This window comes from Anomaloglossus baeobatrachus, chromosome 4, assembly GCF_048569485.1.
Source record: "Anomaloglossus baeobatrachus isolate aAnoBae1 chromosome 4, aAnoBae1.hap1, whole genome shotgun sequence".
NCBI lineage: Eukaryota > Metazoa > Chordata > Amphibia > Anura > Aromobatidae > Anomaloglossus > Anomaloglossus baeobatrachus.
The window spans coordinates 72,651,524-72,672,134 of NC_134356.1; the positions used below are offsets into that span (position 1 = coordinate 72,651,524).

The 20,611-nt window shown below is 43.1% G+C and overlaps 1 protein-coding gene across 3 annotated transcripts in view; it reads left to right on the top strand.

Annotated features, from left to right (window-relative positions):
- Nucleotides 1–20,611, top strand: part of ARAP3 (ArfGAP with RhoGAP domain, ankyrin repeat and PH domain 3) — a 249,940-nt gene that overhangs the window by 128,306 nt on the left and 101,023 nt on the right. For all 3 annotated transcript variants that reach the window (XM_075344394.1, XM_075344396.1, XM_075344395.1), the window contains exons 5-8: nucleotides 2,214–2,290; nucleotides 10,558–10,824; nucleotides 14,430–14,499; nucleotides 20,083–20,203. In XM_075344394.1, coding sequence (XP_075200509.1) covers nucleotides 2,214–2,290; nucleotides 10,558–10,824; nucleotides 14,430–14,499; nucleotides 20,083–20,203 — 535 coding nt within the window. The remainder of the gene's footprint in view (nucleotides 1–2,213; nucleotides 2,291–10,557; nucleotides 10,825–14,429; nucleotides 14,500–20,082; nucleotides 20,204–20,611) is intronic.

Below are 20,611 nucleotides of genomic sequence, written 5' to 3' on the forward strand. Positions count from 1 at the left end.
GGTGAAATAGTATTGAGACTGTAGTATTCATTAAAGGGAATCTGTCAGGTTATTTTATAGTACAAAACTAATGACATCCTGGAATAGGGCTTGGGCAGCCTTTCAGCATCAGTAACTTTTATTGCTCTACCTTCTTTTGTTATCTTGCTGTAAGCCCTGAAAAATTCAATGTCGAGTGTTGGCTAGTCAAGCATATGTAAATCAAAACTGATGATGCATTGCTCCCCACACCCACTTCTCGGCAGTGATAGTAAATTATAGTGATTTTTACTATCACTGATGCCAGCACAGAAAAGGGGAGCAGTGAACAATCAGTTTGGATTTGCATATGCATCACTAGCTGGCTCTCAACACTGAATTTTCAACAGCTTACAGCAAGATAACAGAAGAAGGTAGAGCAATAAAATGTACTGATCCTGAAAGTATTGCCCAAGTCCTATTCCAGGATACCATTATTTTTCTACTAGAAAATCACCTGACATATTCCCTTTAATGGTGGCATTTTGTGCTGAATTTGGAGAAACCACGTCATCTATTAATTGTGTTGTTATTTATGTTCTTCTTTCACTTGCTTATTGCAAACAGTAGAAAGTATGTAAATTTTGCCAATAAGCCTACATTTCAAGGGGAGGGGTTGAATAATTTTGATTGCAGCTGAACCATGTTCATCAGCCATACGTGTTGTAGAAACATGCAAGTTCAGGTGATTATATATTGCATGCAGTGCTATTTTCCTAACAAAAGTATGTACATCTCAGCAGATCTCAACAGACCCATTATAAATAAGTGTGGCCCATCATTTCCCAGTGGTATCTTTCATGTGATGGCGTGAAATTGTGGTTTCTGTTATAATTAGAGGGCTTTAAACTGTAGCTTGAAAATATATGATTATGACAGGTGATGCGCTAATAGTAACTATTCATGTCTGGATAATGCTTACCGAATACCGAGTACAATTCCAGTATTCGTCACGACAAGTAAAATGCTTAGGTTCCCCATTGACTCGCATTAGATTTGTGACGAATACCGGAATAGTACAAAAATTCAGAACACAAATACTTACTATTCACCCATCACTAATTATGACATATTGCTTGCATATGGTACATTTTTCAAGACAATTGGAATCTCCATAATTACGGGATAAATGGGTTGATGTCCCTTATCACCTTTATTGCATTTGGTCAATTCCAACCAGACACCTTTCTAGCACCTGCACAACCTGTAGATCTTCATTCAGTATCAGCAAAAACATTAGTGCATGCCCTCATCATCTCCCGCCTCGACTACTGCAACCTCCTGCTCTCTGGCCTCCCTTCCAACACTCTTGCACCCCTCCAATCTATCCTAAACACTGCGGCCCGCTTAATCCACCTTTCCCCTCGCTATTCCCCAGCCTCGCCACTCTGCCAATCCCTTCACTGGCTTACCATCGCCCAACGACTCCAGTTCAAAACATTAACCATGACATACAAAGCCACCCACAACCTGTCTCCTCCTTACATCTGTGACCTAGGCTCCCGGTACCTACCTGCATGCAACCTCAGATCCTCACAACATCTCCTTCTCTACTCCTCTCTTATCTCCTCTTCCCACAATCACGTACAAGATTTCTCCCGTGCCTCCCCCATACTCTGGAACGCTCTACCTCAGCATATCAGACTCTCCCCTACCGTGGAAAGCTTCAAGAGGAACCTCAAGACCCATCTCTTCCAACAAGCCTACAACCTACAATAGCCCTCAGTCCAATACACCACTGCGCAACCAGCTCTGTCCTCACATATTGTCCCCTTACCCATTCCCTGTAGACTGTGAACCCTCGCGGGCAGGGACCTTTCTCCTCCTATACCAGTCTGTTTTGTATTGTTAATGATTGTTGTACATATACCCTCTTTCACTTGTAAAGCGCCATGGAATAAATGGCGCTATAATAATAAATAATAATACTAATAATAATTGTAATCAGTGGTGAACACATATAGAAAAAGGGCTCTTGTGCAAGAAAGTATATGGGCCCTTTGAAGTACAATAGTCCTGTCTATGACAGAAGCTGTTTACTGTTTTGGAGGTGGTAGCGGCCCCCTTACCTCTTGGGCCCCCGTGTGGCTGAACCAATGATATGTCCGCCCCTGTTGTAATAACCAATGGACATACTAACTAGATGTGAAAATTACTTTTCAGGTTTATTTTTATCATTTTTTTTAATTACATAGGATACCAAGAATGGCAAAATTCGGACATGTTCTACAATGCCCATGTTTACTCCAGGAGAGGACAGAAGTCATGTCTGGTAAGTCTGTGACTGCCTTTGCTATATTGGTTGAGTCAACATTTAAAGGGTGTAAAATTAGCAGATTTATTTTAGTTCGTCTGATGTATTTTAAACCCTGAATCAGTCATAAGCAAAATATCTTATTAGACAGCATGTGAAACGAAAGAAGAAACAAGACAAACCTGCAACATCAGCCCCCTGAACGCTCTTATTATAAAAGCAATGAAGCAGCTAAAATAGGAAGTATGCAGCAGGTCTTGATCGTAGAAGGTTACAGATCAACTAAGTATGCCAGCCGCATGAAAGAAAAGAAAATGTATGGTCTCACCCTGCTGTCACCAGGTGTCATGTATTCACATATGCTGAATATGAGTGAAAAGTTGTCCTACAAACAACATTTTTAGTCCTTCGTCATAGGATAAATGATAAAAGTTTGATGGATGAAGGTTTGGCTGGTGAGACCCCCTCAATTCTCCTGGGTAAGCGAACCGTTACAGAGGACGTGCAACCACTGCTCCACCAACCGTTCATTAAGACTGCAGGGACGTTACCATCCTAATAAATCCAGGACAACCGGGCTTCACATGGAATTTATCCTTTAATGGGTGAGGTTGGCCAAGCCTCTTAACTTTATAAACACACATCCTTTGACCCGTAAAGATATCATGGGTTGAATGCCCATAGCTGGGATATCGGCGACGTGAAACTCCATACCACTTATAATCGAAAGACCAATAAAAGGGGCAAGTCTACCTCCTACACCTCTACTCCGACCCCCACCCAAATGAAATAAAGCCTGTTCTATGCCATCTTGAATGCCTGACAAGAAGATATCCAGTCCGATATCATGGACGACATCAAGTCTATTTGCCTTCTAAGTGTCTGTGTCGAAAACTCCACCCCTTCTGACCCTTCCATATCGAGAAATTCGAGTGTTCAGAGTTCCTCCTGGTTCGTTTCCCTGCTCCTGCATCTCTGGTGTCTTGCCATACAATCCTAGGGATGACCTCTGATCAAACAATAATCAATTTCAGGAAAAACCCATCTAAACGCTCTAAATCCGTTTTCATCGAAAACAGAAGTTCGCCCAGCCTAATGAAATATATAGTAGCTCACAAAAGTGAGTACACCCCTCACATTTTTATTAATATTTTATAATATCTTTTCATGGAACAAAACACACATCCTTTCACTCGTAAAGATATCATGGCTTGAATGCCCATAGCTGGGATACCGGCAACGTGAAACCCCATACCACTTATAATCAAAAGACCGCCAAAAGGAGCAAATCTACCTCCTATACGTCTACTCCGACCCCCTCCCAAATAGAGATGAGCTACCCCCCTAGAGTTTGAGTTCGGTTCGTAGAACGGAGGACAAGTTCGTCGAACGTTCCGATGAACGTTCGATGAACCAATTCGAACCCCATTGAAAACAATAGCAGGCATACACAAACACATAAAAACACATTATATGTGTACACATACAGTTAATAAACATTGCCATTACACTTACAGGTCCCCGCAAGGCATCCTGCACTCTGTCTCCTGCCGCTTTTGCTTCCGATAATCGCTGCGTCCTCCCGGTAACCAGCACTGATGATAGGACCTTCCGTGACGTCAAAATAGCATGTGACCAGTCACGTGTGTATTATCTCATTGGCTACAGACTGGTCACATGGCTAGACATCATGCTAGGTCTTGTCAGTGCATCTCTCCGGTACGCGGTGCTCATTTGTGCATCTCCGTGTACCGGCGAGATGCTCCGGTACATGGTCGACTTCTCCGTTCCTGCATGTGGGTGCTCTTTACAGAGTCAGTACTGGCTGCCACAGCTGGTGAATTGCGGCACTGGGAATCACGTGATCGTAGCACCGTTGCTATAGTAACTGTCTGTCAGCGGTGACATCACCGCTTACAGCCCGCAGCCTCTGCTCACTCTCACTGAGTGATTAGACTGCACGGGGAGCAGCAGCGTCTTCCTCCCATGTAGTGCTGTCTGATGTAGCAGAGCTGCATGAGTTGAAGGAGAAAGAAGACAGAAGACCAGGATCATGGAGGGGTGACAGGGAATAATAAACATGGAGTCTCTAAGTGTGTCTGTATTTATTTCTATTAAAGTATTTTTTCTCTGTGTGGTGTATTTTTTTTTAACCCTTTATTGGAGATTCTTAATGGCTGGGTCAAACTTGCCTGACATTAACAATCTCTGGCTTAATACTAGCTAGTATAACAAAGCTAGTATTAACCCATGATTACCCAGCAAGCCACCCAGCTTCAGGGCTGCTGGAAGAGTTGGATACAGCGCTTCTATGAAAGCGCCATTTTCTGGGGCGGCTGCGGACTGCAATTCGCAGCAGAGGGGCCCAGAAAGCTCGGGCCAACCTGTACTGTGGATTCCAATCAAATAGACTTCCTTAATCATAACAACAATGGTTATGATTAAGGAAGTCTAACTTCTGAAACGCGTCAACCGCGTGTTTATAACTTGCTGCACTATGTTTTTTAATTAGTTTTCAATAAAATGGAATTTTAACAAAAATATTTTCCTTACGAAGACGTTGCTGCTGGATATTTTTTTCTTTTTGCTGCAATCACGTTTGAGCCTCCCTTATTGCGTGCACCGTCTGAGCTTCTCTACAACATGAATTTACCAGCATAATATCATACGGTGAGCTGTATTTTTTCTTTTTATACTTGTGTCCATCCACGACTGTATGCAGGAGTTTTTTGCCTCCCAAAAAAATTACGTGGGCTTCGCCATGTTTTTGTATGCTAGCCAGATACAGCAGACAGCTACGGGCTGCCCCCAACCCCCAGCTGCCTATTTGTACCCGGCTGTAAACCAAAAATATAGGGAAGCCCTTTTTTTTTTTTTTAATTATTTCATGAATTTCATGAACTAATAAAAAAAAAAAAAAAAAAAGAAAAGACGTGGGCTTCGCCCAATTTTTGTGTCCAGCCAGGTACAACTAAGCAGCTGGGTATTGGAATCCACAGCGCAGGGTGCCCAAGCTTTTTGGGCACCCCTGCTGCGAATTGCACTCTGCAGCCGCCCCAGAAAATGGCGCTTTCATAGAAGCGCCATCTTCTGGCGCTGTATCCAACTCCTCCAGCTGCCCTGGTGACAGGTGGCTCGCTGGGTAATAATTGGGTTAGGGCTAGCTGTATATTATCAACTGGCCCTAAAGCGGGCTTTACACGCTACGATATTGCTAGCAATTGCTAGCGATATCGTACTCAAAAGCACCCGCCCCCATCGTGCATGCGATTTCGTGTGATCGCTGCCGCAGCGAACATTAACGCTACGGCAGCGTACCTGGTCGGCGGCGTTGTTGTGACTGCCGAACAATCCCTCCCTCAAGGGGGAGGGACGTTCGGCATCACAGCGACATCACCGCAACGTCACTAAGCGGCCGGCCAATCAAAGCGGAGGGGCGGAGATGAGCGGGACGTAACATCCCGCCCACCTCCTTCCTTCCGCATTGCGGCCGGCGGCAAGTAAGGAGACGTTTCTCGCGCCTGCGGTGTCACACACAGCGATGTGTGCTGCCGCAGGATCGACGAACCTCATCGATAATCAACCATTACCGATTTTTGGTTTTGGGACGACCTCTCCATGGTGAACGATTTTCACCATTTTTGAGGTCGTTTAAGGTCGCTGGTAAGTGTTACACGCTGCGATATCGTTAATGATGCAGGATGTGCGTCACTAACAACGTGACCCCGACGATAAAACATTAATGATATCGTAGCGTGTAACGCCCCCTTAAGCCCGAAATTCATGGTGTCACGCCAATATTAGACATGGCCACCATGAATTTCTAGTACAGATAAAAATATTTTTCTGTGTGTTGTGTTTTTATTATTAGAAATAAAACACAACACAATTAGTGACTCCATCTTTATTGAAATAAAGAACCCCCTACCGCAGTAATCCTGGATCAAGGGTCCCGCGCCGTCTAATCCGGATCCAATATCATCTGATCGGTTTGCTGAAAGGCAAAGCGATCAGATGATGTGTCAGGTTCAATGGCCTGATTCACATGACACAGCAGATGATTGTATAAATGGCTTTTATACAATCAGCTGATGCATCAGTGCAAAAAAAAAACCAAACTACACACTTCTGTGCAGACTCCTGTCTGACAGCATCAGGTGATAGTTTAGCCGGCCGGACGGTAAAAAGACGGCCTCACCGCTCGACTTTTAGTGTCAGCTGATTCCGTCAGGTGACCGCATGGTCTGTGAGAGAGAAAAGCGAGAGAAACGAAAAGAGAGAGAGGGAGAGAGAAAAGAGAGAGAGACAGAGAAGAGGAGAGAAGAGAGAGAGAAGAGGAGAGAAAAGAGAGGGGAAAGAGAAGAGAGAGGGAGAAAGAGAGAGAAAGTGAGAGAAAGAGAGAGAACAAGAGAGAGACAGAAAAAGAGAGAGAGAAAGAGAGAGAAGCGAGAGAGGAGGGAGAGATGAGAGCAATTCAGCCTCATTCCGTGAACTGCTCTGATTTTAGAGGTGTGGCCCGCGGCTCACAGCTGATGTCCGGCTCCTCCCCTCAGTGCATAATTAAATTCAATTATAATTATAAATAAATAATAATTATAATTTAAAATTAAAAATAAATTAAATTCTTTACAGAGGCGGACGGGACTTGAACTCGTGAACCATTGCTTCTTAGGCAGTAGCTCTAACCATTGGTTCTTTTGACCTCTGCATTGCAGAGTGAAGTCTCCAGTGACAGCGCGGCTCACTTCAGGTGCTGCGTGGAGAAGGACACAGATCGCTCGTGTTCTACGGGGCTTCATGTCATCTTCATGTAGCAGAGCTGACAGTGTCGTGTGGATTACCTCGGACCTGGATTGTTGTTTAGGGATTAATAAAGAGGTAAATTAGGGTTTTTTTGTCTTTTATTCCAAATAAAGGATTATTCGCTGTGTGTTTCTTTACTTTCACTTACAGGTTAATCATGGAAGGTGTCTCGGGGAGACGCTTGTCATGATTAACCCCGTTATTACCTCAATTTCCACCGCACCAGGGCAATTCGGGATGAGCTGGGTAGAGTCCCGGGAGTGCTGCATCTAATGGATGCGGCAATTCCGGGCGGCTGCTGGGTGATAATGTTAGGGTGGTGGGCTCCCCATAACGTGGTGCTCCCCATCCTGACATTACCAGCCTCCAGCCGTGTGGCTTTATCCTGGCTGGTATCAAAATTGGGGGGAACTGCATTTTTTTTTAATTATTTATTTAGTTATTTTACTACACGATATAGACCCGCCCACCAGCGGCTGTGATTGGTTGCAGTGAGACAGCTGTCACTTATCGTGGGGGCGTGTCTGACTGCAACCAATCATGGGCGCCGGTGGGCGGGGAAGGCACGGAATACCTGATTGAATAATGAAGCGGCAGCCATTTTCAAAAGAGGAAAAGCCGCCGGAGATTTGTGACAGCCGTGCAGCGAGGCGCCCGTGATCGGTGAGTAGGAAAGAGAGAGGGATTGTGCTGGGGACGCAGGACGCATGCAGATACGCAACGTGCGCACATACTGACTGTGAAAAGCCACACTTCTGGTGATCGCACCGTTCTCGAACGTAACTCAAACTGCCGAACTTTTAGCAAATGGTTCGAGTTCGTCGAATGACTCGAACACCCCCCAAAATCACTCGAACATGAAATTTGCGAACTGTTCGACTCGAACATCACTCAACTCTACTTCCAAATGAAATAAAGACTGTTCTATGCCATCTTGAATGCCCGAAAAAAAAGGTATCCAGTCCGATATCATGGACGCCATCAAGTCTATTTGCCTTTTAAGTGTCTGTGTCGAAAACTACACCCCTTCTGACCTTTCCATATCGAGAAATTTGAATGTTCTAAGTTCTCCCGCTCCTGCATCCCTGGTGCCTTGCTGTACAAGGGATGACCTCTGACCAAACAATAATCAATTTCAGAAAAAAACCATCTAAACGTTCTAAATCCGTTTTCATCGAAAACAGAAGTTCACCCAGCCTAATGAAATATACAAAAGTGAGTACAACCCTAAGATTTTTCTTAATATTTTATAATATCTTTTCATGGAACAGATGGAACAGAACCAAAGATATGACACTTTGATACAATATAAAGTAGTCAATGTACAGTTTGTATAACAGTGTATATTTGGTGTGCCCTCTAAATAACTCAACATGCAGCCAGTAATGTATAAACCACCGGCAACATAAGTGAGTACACCCTAAGTGAAAAGTGTTACATCACACAACAGAGGGTGTGCACTGCTCTCTACTGTTAGTAACAGCCAGCCCCCAATAATATCAGCTTATGCTGTTAATCAGAGGGCGTGGTGAGGTGTGTTATGTAACGTCCCAGAGAGTAGGGGGAGAAGTGAGTGATGTAACGTCCCAGAGGGTAGGAGGAGAAGTGAGAGCAGCTGCTGGGTCACACTGAATTACAGGTCGTGTGAGGATATAGGACTGAACTGAGCATCTGATCTTTATACTTTATGAGGGTAAGGACATTAGAAGATTGTCTCCCTGGAGTACCCCTTTAAATACTACTTTCAGAAAGACAGCGGTATGTGCCGACCATATGACACAGCTAGCGCCTGCTTTGTGTGGAACAGAGTCGGCTGCTGAGCTCGATCTGCACCTTACATAAGACATACTATTATGGAATATGTCAGGAATGGTTTATATGGGTTGTCCACTACTTAGACAAACCCTTATTAAATAAAGTAAGATAACAATAACATATACTCACCTCTCACACCTGCGCTGGTCCAGCGTTCTCGGTGCTGGTTCTCTGCGGACTCAAGAGACATTGCCTGATTAGCTGCAGGGCTCATGTGAAATACAGTCACAGGAGTCCTAATGCCAACATCACAGGGAGAGCACCATTGCAACTGGTGACCTTATGTTATTTTTAATTTACAGCGGGGGCTGTTTTATTTATGTAGGGGTGGACCAGGTGGTGGACAACATCTTTAATGCCTATGGTCATTACACTATTAGAAATCAGAATGATGCATTGATAAAAATCTAAATAACAAAGTTTAGCTTTAAAGCCGTCTATACACACGTAATAGCTTTCTGTCTTGACTCTGTCATATACATGAATGTGGGACTAAAGGGTGCTTTACACACTGCGACATCGCTAACGATATATCGTCGGGGTCACGGTGTTTGTGACGCACATCCGGCGTCGTTAGCGACATCGCAGTGTGTGACAGCTAGAAGCGACGATCAACGATCGCAAAAACGGCAAAAATCGTTGATTGTTTACACGTCGCTCCAAAACATAATGTCGCTGGTGTTTCATTACGCAGGTTGTTCGTCGTTCCTGTGGCACCACACATCGCTGTGTGTGACATCGCAGGAACGACGAACATCATCCTACCTGCGTCCATCGGAAAAGAGGAAGGATGGAGGTGGGCGGAATGTTACGGCCGCTCATCTCCTCCCTTCCTCTTCTATTGGGCGGCCATTTTGTGATGCCGCTGTGACGCCGAACGCACTTCCCCCTTGAAGGAGAGATTGTTCGGCGGTCACAGCGACGTCGCTGAACAGGTATGTGCGTGTGACGCTGCCGTAGCGATATTGTTTGCTACGGCAGCGATCGCCAAATGTCGCATGAACAATGGGGGCGAGTGCTATCGCTCACAACATCTCTAGCAATCGGTAGCGATGTCGCAGCGTGTAAAGCACCCTTTAGCCAAAAGCAGAAAAAGTCGCTGCCACACAGCTTTGGCATTGGCTTGTCTTCAGGAGAACGATCAATAGATGGGTCAAACAATTCAACTGATCGCCTTAATATCTTGGTGTTCAAGCTATTTTAATCTAATATGTTTAAGGGCTTTAAAAGTTGATGATACGATATTGAAAATATCTTTGTGGACTCCCAAGTGGGGTTGCCAACCGTTCGGAAATTCCTCGACAGTCTGTAAAAATAGAGCACTTTTTTGCCCTGTTTGTAAAAAAAAATAAAAAATTGGAGGTGTACATGATTCTTTTGAGCTAAACAAACGTCTAAAGCAGTTTACAATGAATGCAGCTAATGTCTTCATATCAGAATTATGAGCTACAATGTATCACTTATACTCATACTGATTTATTGTGGTTTTTTAATGTGTCCGAAAAAAATCTTATCTGTCGTTGATTTTTTGATAAAAAAAAAAGTCAAGTTGACAAACCTGCTCTCAGACTCTTATCTGACATCTGATGAGAAGATGAAAGCATAAGGAATTTTAATAACTGCAGTAAGTTGGACTAGAAAATACTATATGTTATATTGTTTCACAGGAATATCGGTGAGCCGGCTAAAGAGAGGAAGAATGATGATGAAGAAGGAAAAACTCAGCGAATCACACAAATTGTTCACAATGAGCAGGAAGGTTACTCCACCGTGGACTCTCCAGCAGACAATAAGCGGTTCAGTCTCCCCTCAGACTTGTACAAAGATGAAATACTAGATGACTTAACCATTTCGCCATATGCCAGCTTCACATCCATCCATGACAAGTCCCGGCCAGTACTCAGTGGGTGGTTAGATAAGCTCTCTCCTCAAGGGTAAGTTGGATGCCAATTTTGCCACCTTTGCGGAGGGTATATGGGCCCATTATGATGTCACCTGCCAGTAGCTTTGGTCTTACTTAGTGATAAGCGAACACTACCATGTTCGGGTATTCAGTACGCGTAACGAGCAGTTGATGCTCGGATTGGCGTGACTCGAGTATCCAAGTATAATGGACATCAATGGGGAAATCAACCATTTTTCCAAGAAATCTTTCTGAAGAACGCTCAAGTCCACCATGCACATCCATCATACTTGAGTTTCTCTCATCCCAACATCAACTGCTCGTTACAAGTACCGAGCACCCGAGCATGATAGTGCTCGCTCATCACTAGTCACAAGATGCAATACCAGTACACACCTGTAGATCTTCTTACTATATTATGAAGTATCTAGGCAAGGCTGTAATATTTCATTATATCCTCCTATTCCAACCACATTGGATCTTACAAGTTTGCAACAATTTTTGAGGTACAACAGTATCTCAAGTCAGTATTTGAGAAAATTCGAAATTCTGTATCACCTTGCTCTAACCTAAAAGAGTAACCGTCGTCTTAATTTTTATTACATACATCAAAAGTGCACATGGAAATAAGAAACTTTGTAATATATCTAATCAGAGAAATCTGCTTCTTTCTCTTCCAGGACTAATCTTTTTTCCACAAAATTCTCAATTGCTGGGTAAAAGACAGAATTTCCTATTAGTGAGATAGGAGATGGCATTGCTACAGATAAGATTTTATATAGAAGAGAGGAGAGGAGCAGGGAGAAGTGAAAGTCAGAGGTTCTCCTCCTTCATAATGGGCAAGTCTGTCTTCACTGAATGCAATAATGTTACCCATGAATTGAGAATGTTGAAAATGAATAGTGATGAGCGAGCACTATCATGCTTGGGTGCTCAGTACTCATAACCAGAGTTGGACACTCAGATGGGCTCAACTCATGTAAAATGAAAGTCAATGAGGAACTTGAGCGTTTTTCCGGAAGATATTCTGGAAAAATGCTCAAACCCCATTGACTTCCGTTATATTCGGTACACGAGTCGAGCCTGTCCGAGTGTCCAACTCTCGTTACGAGTACTGAGCATTCAAACATGGTAGTGCTAATAAATAATTAGGGATGATCGAATACCTCAAATATTTGGCTTTGCGAATATCCGACAAATAGGTCACCGCTATGCGAATATTCGATGCGCAATGTATGTCTATGGGAAGTCCGAATAGTTGTTATTCAGGTTTCCGATAGACTTATATTGTGCATCAAATATTCGCGAATAGTCGAATAGCGGCGACCTATTCGGCAAATATTCGCGATGCCGAATTTTTGAGGTATTCGATCATCCCTATAAATAATCATTCCTGTTGGAGAAAGAAGCAGATTTCTATGATAAGATACATTACAAAATTTCTGATTTACATATATGCTACCAATTTATGAAATAAAAATTAACATGATGGTTACTCGGTAAGTCTTGACGTCCCCTTGGATTCCACTTTCTGTAACTAAATAGTAATGTTACTATGCAACATTTACACTAATCCTTTTGCACTGGCCTTTTAGAGCTGATCTTGCCATGCTCAGCTGATCATCATGAACCTGGAGGTCATCACGTTAGATAGACATATTAGATGGCTGTTGAGCGCATGCTTGTTAGGCTGGTGTCTGTTCCTCCCGATGCCCCATGCACATCTCTGCCAAGTGTGCATGCGTTTCCAATAGGAAGAGGGGAAAAGCCACTGCCCTTCTTTATGTAGCTAATATAAAAACAAGCTCAATTTACATTAGTCTTTGTCAAATAACAAGGTTTTAAATTTTCTAACGCATATGCTTTCAAGATTTGTTAACTACAAAACCTAATAAAAATCATTTGAACGAGAATGCCTACTGCATATTTACAGGTACAGTGCCTTGCAAAACTATTCGGCCCCCTTGAATTTTTCAACCTTTTCCCACTTTTCAGGCTTCAAACATAAAGATAAAAAATTTACATTTTATGGTAAAGAATCAACAACAAGTGGGACACAATTGTGAAGTTGAACAATATTTATTGCTTATTTTAAATTTTTATAAAAAATAAATAACTGAAAATTGGGACGTGCAATATTATTCGTCCCCTTTAAGTTAATACTTTGTAGCACCACCTTTTGCTGCAATTACAGCTGCAAGTCGCTTGGGGTATGTGTCTATTAGTTTTGCACATTGAGAGACTGAAATTCATGCCCATTCTTCCTTTGTAAACAGGAGGCGTTTGTGAACAGCAGTTTTCAGCTCTTTACACAGATTCTCGATTGGATTCAGGTCTGGACTGTGACTTGCCCATTCTAACACCTGGATACATTTATTTGTAAACCATTCCATTGTAGATTTTGCTTTATGTTTTGGATAATTGTCTTGTTGAAAGACAAATTTCCGTCCCAGTCTCAGGTCTTTTGCACACTCCAACAGGTTTTCTTCAAGAATGGTCCTGTATTTGGCTCCATCCATCTTCCATCAATTTTAATCATCTTCCCTGCCCCTGCTGAAGAAAAGCAGGCCCAAACCATAATGCAGCCACCACCATGTTTGACAGTGGGGATGGTGTGTTCAGGGTGATGAGCTGTGTTGCATTTACGCCAAGCATATCTTTTGGCATTGTGCCCAAAAAGGTCGATTTTGGTTTCAATTGACCAGAGCACCTTCTTCCACATGTTTGGTGTGTCTCCCAGGTGGCTTGTGGCAAACTTTAAACAACACTTTTTATGGATATCTTTAGGAAATAGCTTTCTTCTTGCCACTCTTCCATAAAGCCCAGATTTGTGCAGTGTACAACTGATTGTTGTCCAATAGACAGACTCTCCCACCTCAGCTGGAGATCTCTGCAGTTCATCCAGAGTGATCATGGTCCTCTTGGCTGCATCTCTGATCAGTCTTCTCCTTGTTTGAGATGAAAGCTTGGATGGACAGCCGGGTCTTGGTAGATTTGCAGTGTTCCTTTCATTTCAATATGATCGCTTGCACAATGCTTCTTGGGATGTTAAGTTTTGGAAATCTTTTTGCAACCAAATCCGGCTTTAAACTTCTCCACAACAGTATTACGGACCTGTCTGTTGTGTTCCTTGGTCTTCATGAGGCTATCTGTGCTGGGACTATCACAGAGCAGGTGCCTTTACACGGAGATTTGATTACACACAGGTGGATTATATTTATCATCATCAGTCATTTAGGACAACGTTGGATCATTCAGAGATCCACAATGAACTTCTGGAGTGAGTTTGCTGCACTGAAAGAAAAGGGGACGAATAATATTGCACACCCCACTTTTCAGTTTTTTATTTTTTAGAAAAATTTAAAATAAGCAATAAATTTCGTTCACCTTCACAATTGTGTCCCACTTGTTGTTGATTCCTCACCATAACATTAACATTTTTATCTTTATGTTTGAAGCCTGAATTATGGGAAAAGGTTAAAAAATTCAAGGGAGCCGAATACTTTTGCAAGGCACTGTAAGTAACATTTACAAGGTTTGGCGATTGAGCCATAGTTAGACTATACTTCTAGTGAAAAAATGTATATGAACGTATGTATAACCTCGTTCATACTGACACTGCTGTTATTTTTGCAGGAACTACGTCTTTCAAAAACGATTTGTAAGATTTGATGGCAAGAATCTAATGTATTTCAGTAACGACAAGGTATGAACATAATTGATTTCACATTTCATATTAAGGCAATCTTTCTTGACCCTAATACCAAAACATAAGTGGTCCTTAGGATAGGCTACTAGTGATGAGCGAGCACTACCATTCTCTGGTGCTTGGTACGCGAAAAGAGCAGGTTGCAAGGACGGACAAGCCGGAATCAATTACAGAGAATAATGGAAGTCAATGGGAAACTCAAGCATTTTTCCAAAAGATTTTCATTTAAAGGGAATCTGTCATGGAAAATAAGCTATAAACCTGCAAATATGGGGTTAATATGCAATTAAACAGTGTTCTGAAGCTGCCCGGCAGTTGCATTTGAGCCTGCTGTCAGGCAGTGCTGGCTACAGCCACTAATCACTATGCCCAGAGCGGTGACCAAAGCCTCACTGGCATCTCCCAGGTGCCGAGAAGAATAATGTTTATTTCGATGTGGCAGCGGGGCTCTCAGGAAAGGCTCCAGTCAGCTTCAGAACCCTATTAACTTGCAGATTAACCCCATATCTGAAGGTTGCTAGTGTTTTTGTACCCGTTCAGGTTCTCTTTAAATGCTGGTTTCTGCTCTACATAGGGCTTTTTTCTTTTAAAGGGAACCTCTCACCAGATTTTTCCATTATAAGCTGTGAACACCACCAGTAAGCTCCTATATACAGCTTTCTCGAATACTGGATATTAATGCCCAAGCTGATTTGTATAACCTAAAAACAGCTTTTATTGTACTCACTTGCGGGGCAGTCCAGTCCAATGAGCGTCACAGGTCTCAGTCTGGCACCTCCTATCTTCTTGCAATCGCCGTCCTCCTTCCCTGCTCCGTGTGGATGATGCGTCCTACATCATCAACACAGAGGCCTCCATTGTGCTCCTGCACATGTGCACTTCTCTCTGCCCTGCTAGGGGCAGATCAAAGCATTGTGGTGCGCATGCTCGGGCGTTCTTTGACCTTTCTCCGCGTCTGCGTATTACAGTACTTTGCTCTGCCCTCAGGGGGCAGAGAGAAGTGGACGTGCGCAGGAGCACAATGACGGCCTCTGTGTGGATGATGTAGGATGCGTTTTCCACATGGAGCAGGGAAGGAGGATGGCGAAGGAAGGAAGATAGGAGGCGTTGGCCCGAGACCTGTGATGCCCATCAGACCCGACCACCCCGCGGGTGAATAAAATAAAAGCTGGGTTTTTTTATGTTATACAGAGTGGCCTGGGCAATTATATACACTATTCTAGATCGCTCTATATAAGATCTGACTGGTGGTGGCTGCAGCTTATCGGGGACAAATCCGGTGACAGATTCCCTTTAAAGGCTTATGCACAACTCAGACATTTATGGTCTATCCACAAAACAAGGCATAATACCTGATAGATTCCAACTTCTGAGACTATAATTCTGTCAAGAATAGGCTCTGACGCCGATCCTCATTGCATCAAGGTGAAGAATAAATGGAGACATGATTGTGCAGGCCTAATTGTCTAAATTAGGGACACCTTTTTAGGGTTATGAGAACCCTGTTCTTTACTAAAAGAGATATGTAGCAGATTTTGAGTTAGTGTTCAGGTGCTTAGTTCTTCATCTTCTCTAAAACTATTTTGTAGAATAGATGTGTTTATCCTGCAAAACACATTTTCAAGAGGGTTTGCAAATGCAGCCATTGAATTAATTGAAAAGGGAATGTCTTGGAATAAAATATGTCTGTCGATTAATGGAAAGATGGTGGTTTACCCACAAAGATTTTATATTTATCCTGAATTACTGCTCCTCTCATAACTAAATTTGATATAATGTATCAGTCTCGGTAAGAGCTTTTAGCCTTCTAACCCATTAACCATCTTATATATGACTCTCTATTCTTTCCAACTTTTATTAACTTTTTGTTCTCTTCTGTTGCCATGCCAAAGGAACAGGACCTAACCTCAGGTAATCCTTACAGGTCACTCACTGGTATTAAAGGTTTTTTTCAAGTTGCACTTAAGCAGCTCACAACTCTGCAGTCTCCATACAGTCTCCATACAGTCTCCATACAGTCTCCTTACAGTCTCCTTATAGTCTCCATACAGTCTCCTTACAGTCTCCATACAGTCTCCTTATAGTCTCCATACAGTCTCCTTATAGTCTCCATACAGTCTCCTTACAGTCTCCTTACAGTCTCCATACAGTCTCCTTATAGTCTCCATACAGTCTCCTTACAGTCTCCATACAGTCTTCTTACTTACTTTTTTTCTGGCAGGGGGACTCTACTCCTTAAGGGTATGTGCGCACGTTGCGTACTAGCCCAGCACCGTAAAAGGTGCGCTTCAGAGCGGAGCTGAAAAGCTCCGTTCTGAAGCGCATGGTGCCGGCGAGAACGTGCGCTCTGCCTGCAGCTCCTGCCATAGACAGAGCAGGAGCTGCCGGCAAAGCGCACGGAAGAAGTGACATGTCACTTTTTTTTGCGCAGCGCTTCGGCAGTAGCCGAAGCGCTGCGCTCTGAGACGCCACGTGCGCACGGCCCCTGCACAATCTCCATAGACTGTGCAGGGGACGCAGGACGCATGCAGTTACGCTGCGCTGCAAAGCGCAGCGTAACTGCATGAATTTACGCAACGTACGCACATAGCCTCAGTGACATTTCTGATGAGTAGCAGAGCTGTAGCATTGGGAAATTGGTAAAGCTCAGCTTAGGTTCTGCTGTAACATATTCAGTGGTTTGTCTTGAGTCTACACTTGTATCATTATCTTTACACACAGAGATAACAGGACATTTAATCAGAAAGAGAGGGGGCCTAAAATGCAATAGGGTCTTATCCAGGAGAGAAATTGAGATGTATAGGAGGTGCTCACCTATTGGGGTTGTTTACCCCATAACTGAGGAATCAAGGTATGACAGTTGCTGTAGTACCCTCAGGTCGGGAGATACTGCCATGTAGAACAAGTTGTAGGAGGATAGGAGTAATAGTCCTCTGCTCGTATTAGATGTGAGAAATGTGGAGGACGTAGCACGGGCTAAGACCATGCAGTTTATTGTCAACCTGTTTCAAAATTTAAGCAACGTCTCCTACCACTAGGACATATAATTAAGCACATGTCTCTGGACAGCGAGAGCAGTAATTGGGAGAACTGCTCTGAAAGCAGCCGATGGTGGCTGCTGGTGATTTGGCAAGATGTATAACAGCAGCTTGTTAGGAACTGGGAGGCAGAGGTAGGAAGGCAAGCAGATAACTGCTCTATTGAAAGCAATGGGTTGGAGAGAGGTGTTTTGGGTATTAGGAGTTAACCCTTCTCCAGGAACGTAGCTACTGTGCACACTTGGCCAGGGTGTAATACTTATATATGTTCTGAGGATTTCGATAGCGTAGGGCAATGACAATCAGAGACGAGTTCTTGGTACAAGATATTTTATAATGTGTAACCACGGTAGATACACAACGGAAAACACAGCGGTACAAATACACACAATACCTTCCCGAAACGGAGCGAAGGGAATTCCCGGGGCCACGCACCGGACTCCCCCAGGGAGACCACCAGAGCGAACCCCTATACAGGGACTGTCCGGCAATCACCCCGGAAGGCCTAAATGCGCCGCAGCCGGGACACAAGGGGCAAGCGGTAAAAGTCCAGGAGTGTCCGTACGAGATGATTGTCCAGAGTGGTTACAAACCAGAGAGAACCGGGCAGAGTGCTGACCGAAGATGGCAGACGGAATCCGGGCACAGCTTTGAGAAACCGGGTAAGGTCCAGAGTCGGTCGGTCGGTAGTCTTTAGGAGGATCCAAAGGCAATCAGGATTAGCAGCAGCAAAGCAGGAGCACACAGCAAGCAGTATACTCAGGCACTGGACTAGGCTTAGAGGCGGCCTTTTAAGCAGCTGGACAGGAAGTAGGGCAACAGAACAGTAAACTCCATGTTAACCGAGGGCAAGCTCATTCAAAAGAGAACTGGAAAACCTGGAAACCTGACACAGGGTCTGGGCAGGCACTATTGTAGCTGCCAAGCTCCAAACCAGCTGTACACTATGTAAGATAAAAGCTCTCATATCAGTAGAACGACATCAGATAGAAAAAGCAAGTCAATTGCTGATACGGAACAGATTTTTATTCACAAAAAAGTCTACAATTAATTTGCTGATATGAGCATAAGCAATAAAGAAATGCAGGGCATGCACTTATCTCTTCAGTCATTAAATTGATGTTCATAATATTCCCAATAAATACTCTAGACTTTCTAAGAAAATATTGTACTTGCAACAAGTGAAAATAATCAAATTTTGCAAAAAAATGTGCAAATATTATAATGTACAGTATACATGCTGTGAACGCGGTCTTCATGGAGAGATCCTTTTGTACACATATTTCCGGTAGGAAATCGGCTCTCGATGCATTGGCATTTTTAGATGTTCTATGATTTTGAAGTTTGCTTAAAAATCATCTCACCTGACAATCGAGCATTTTGCTTATTTGCTGGGTGATTGTCACTCTGGTTAGGTGGACCAATACATAGGAACAAAAATCATACAGGTCTCATTCCTTGACTAATAACTAGTGTAAACGTGAGTTAAAGGGAATCTATGAACAGGCTTTTGCTATTTGATCTGCGAGCAGCATGATGTAGGGGCAGAGACCCTAATTCTAATGGTGTATCACTTACTGGGTTGTGTTTTACTGTTTTAATACAATCAGCAGAAGATTATCACAACAGGACTAGTTGTTTTGTGCCTCCTGGTCCAACCACGCGCTCACCACTGCTTAGCAGCTTTTTATTAATATACATTGTAAACAGAAAGCTGCCAATTAAGGGTGTGGGCGGAGTTACACAAGGCTCAACATTCCAGGTTCTGCAGCTGAGAGAATTGTGATTGGATTACAACTGCTGCACCCAATACACTAAGTGATATATCGCTGGAATCAGGGTCTCTGTCCCTACATCATGCTGCTGTCAGATTACATAACACAAACCTGCTGACAGATTCCCTTTAAGCCAAGTGCACTGACTCTACAAGCCAATGAAGTCATTACGGGGCCATATTATTTACTCATAAACATGATGTGTGCAGCTTTATAGTAATGCAAGCGTTAGCATGTCACGATTAGACCTCATAACTTCTATCTTATCAATTCTATGCAGTATGATAAATATCCTTCTTATAAAAGTGACATACAGGGGAACAGTATGACCCAATAGTAGACTGTGAAGGTCGCCATATTGTGTGTCATCCAGATCAATCAGCATGGGCTCTACTTCACTACGAAGACAGATAATTAAAGGGAATGTTGTAAAATAAAAATAAATACACTACCTTTGGCAATCCGGCGCCCCTACCATGCAGATCCCTGGCGGTCATGACGTGGTGTTCAGGTGCATAAACACACAGCCAATCAGTGATGTGTCCAGATAAGGCAAATGATCGCGGAGACCAGCGATGATCAGCAGTGGTCACTCGCGCATGCATGAGGTGCCATCACTTCAGGACAAGTGGAGGTTGCTTGACCTTTCCTGTCGCTATCAACAACAGAGGACAAATATGATACAATGTAACAAATCTTCAGCCGTGCAATAATACCCCCGACATCCGTTAGCAGAATGAACACATTGTACCCTGTCTGTTTTTTAGGACGTATACTCTAAAGGCGTGATCCCTCTAACGTCTATCGAAATGGCTCGTTCGACCAAGGAGAACAAGTTTGAGGTCGTCACAAAGCACCGGATCTTTGTGTTTCGTGCTGAGAGTGAAGGTGTGTACAGAGCAATTTGTGTATAGCGAGAATTACTACAATGAATTGGTTTGAAGAAGGGAACAGAATACACTTAATTACAGCTTTTCACACACACAGCATTTTTTATGCATTTTTTATGCATTTTTTTCAAGCAGTTTTTTTTGGAAGGCGTAAAAAATGCAGCACCGTAACAGAAATATGAATTATATTTCTTTACTTCTTTTCAATTTTGTATTTATATTTTTTTATACACAACATGTTAATTCTTTTTGTGTTTTTACTGTATTTTTCCCATTTGAAGCATAGCACTAAAAAAAACACCAAAAAAAGCATATAAATGCATCAAAATGTATGGAATTTCCACTGCTGTTTTTCAGGCATAGTCTGCAACAAAAAGTATTTCAAAAAGCTGCCTGTAAAAATACC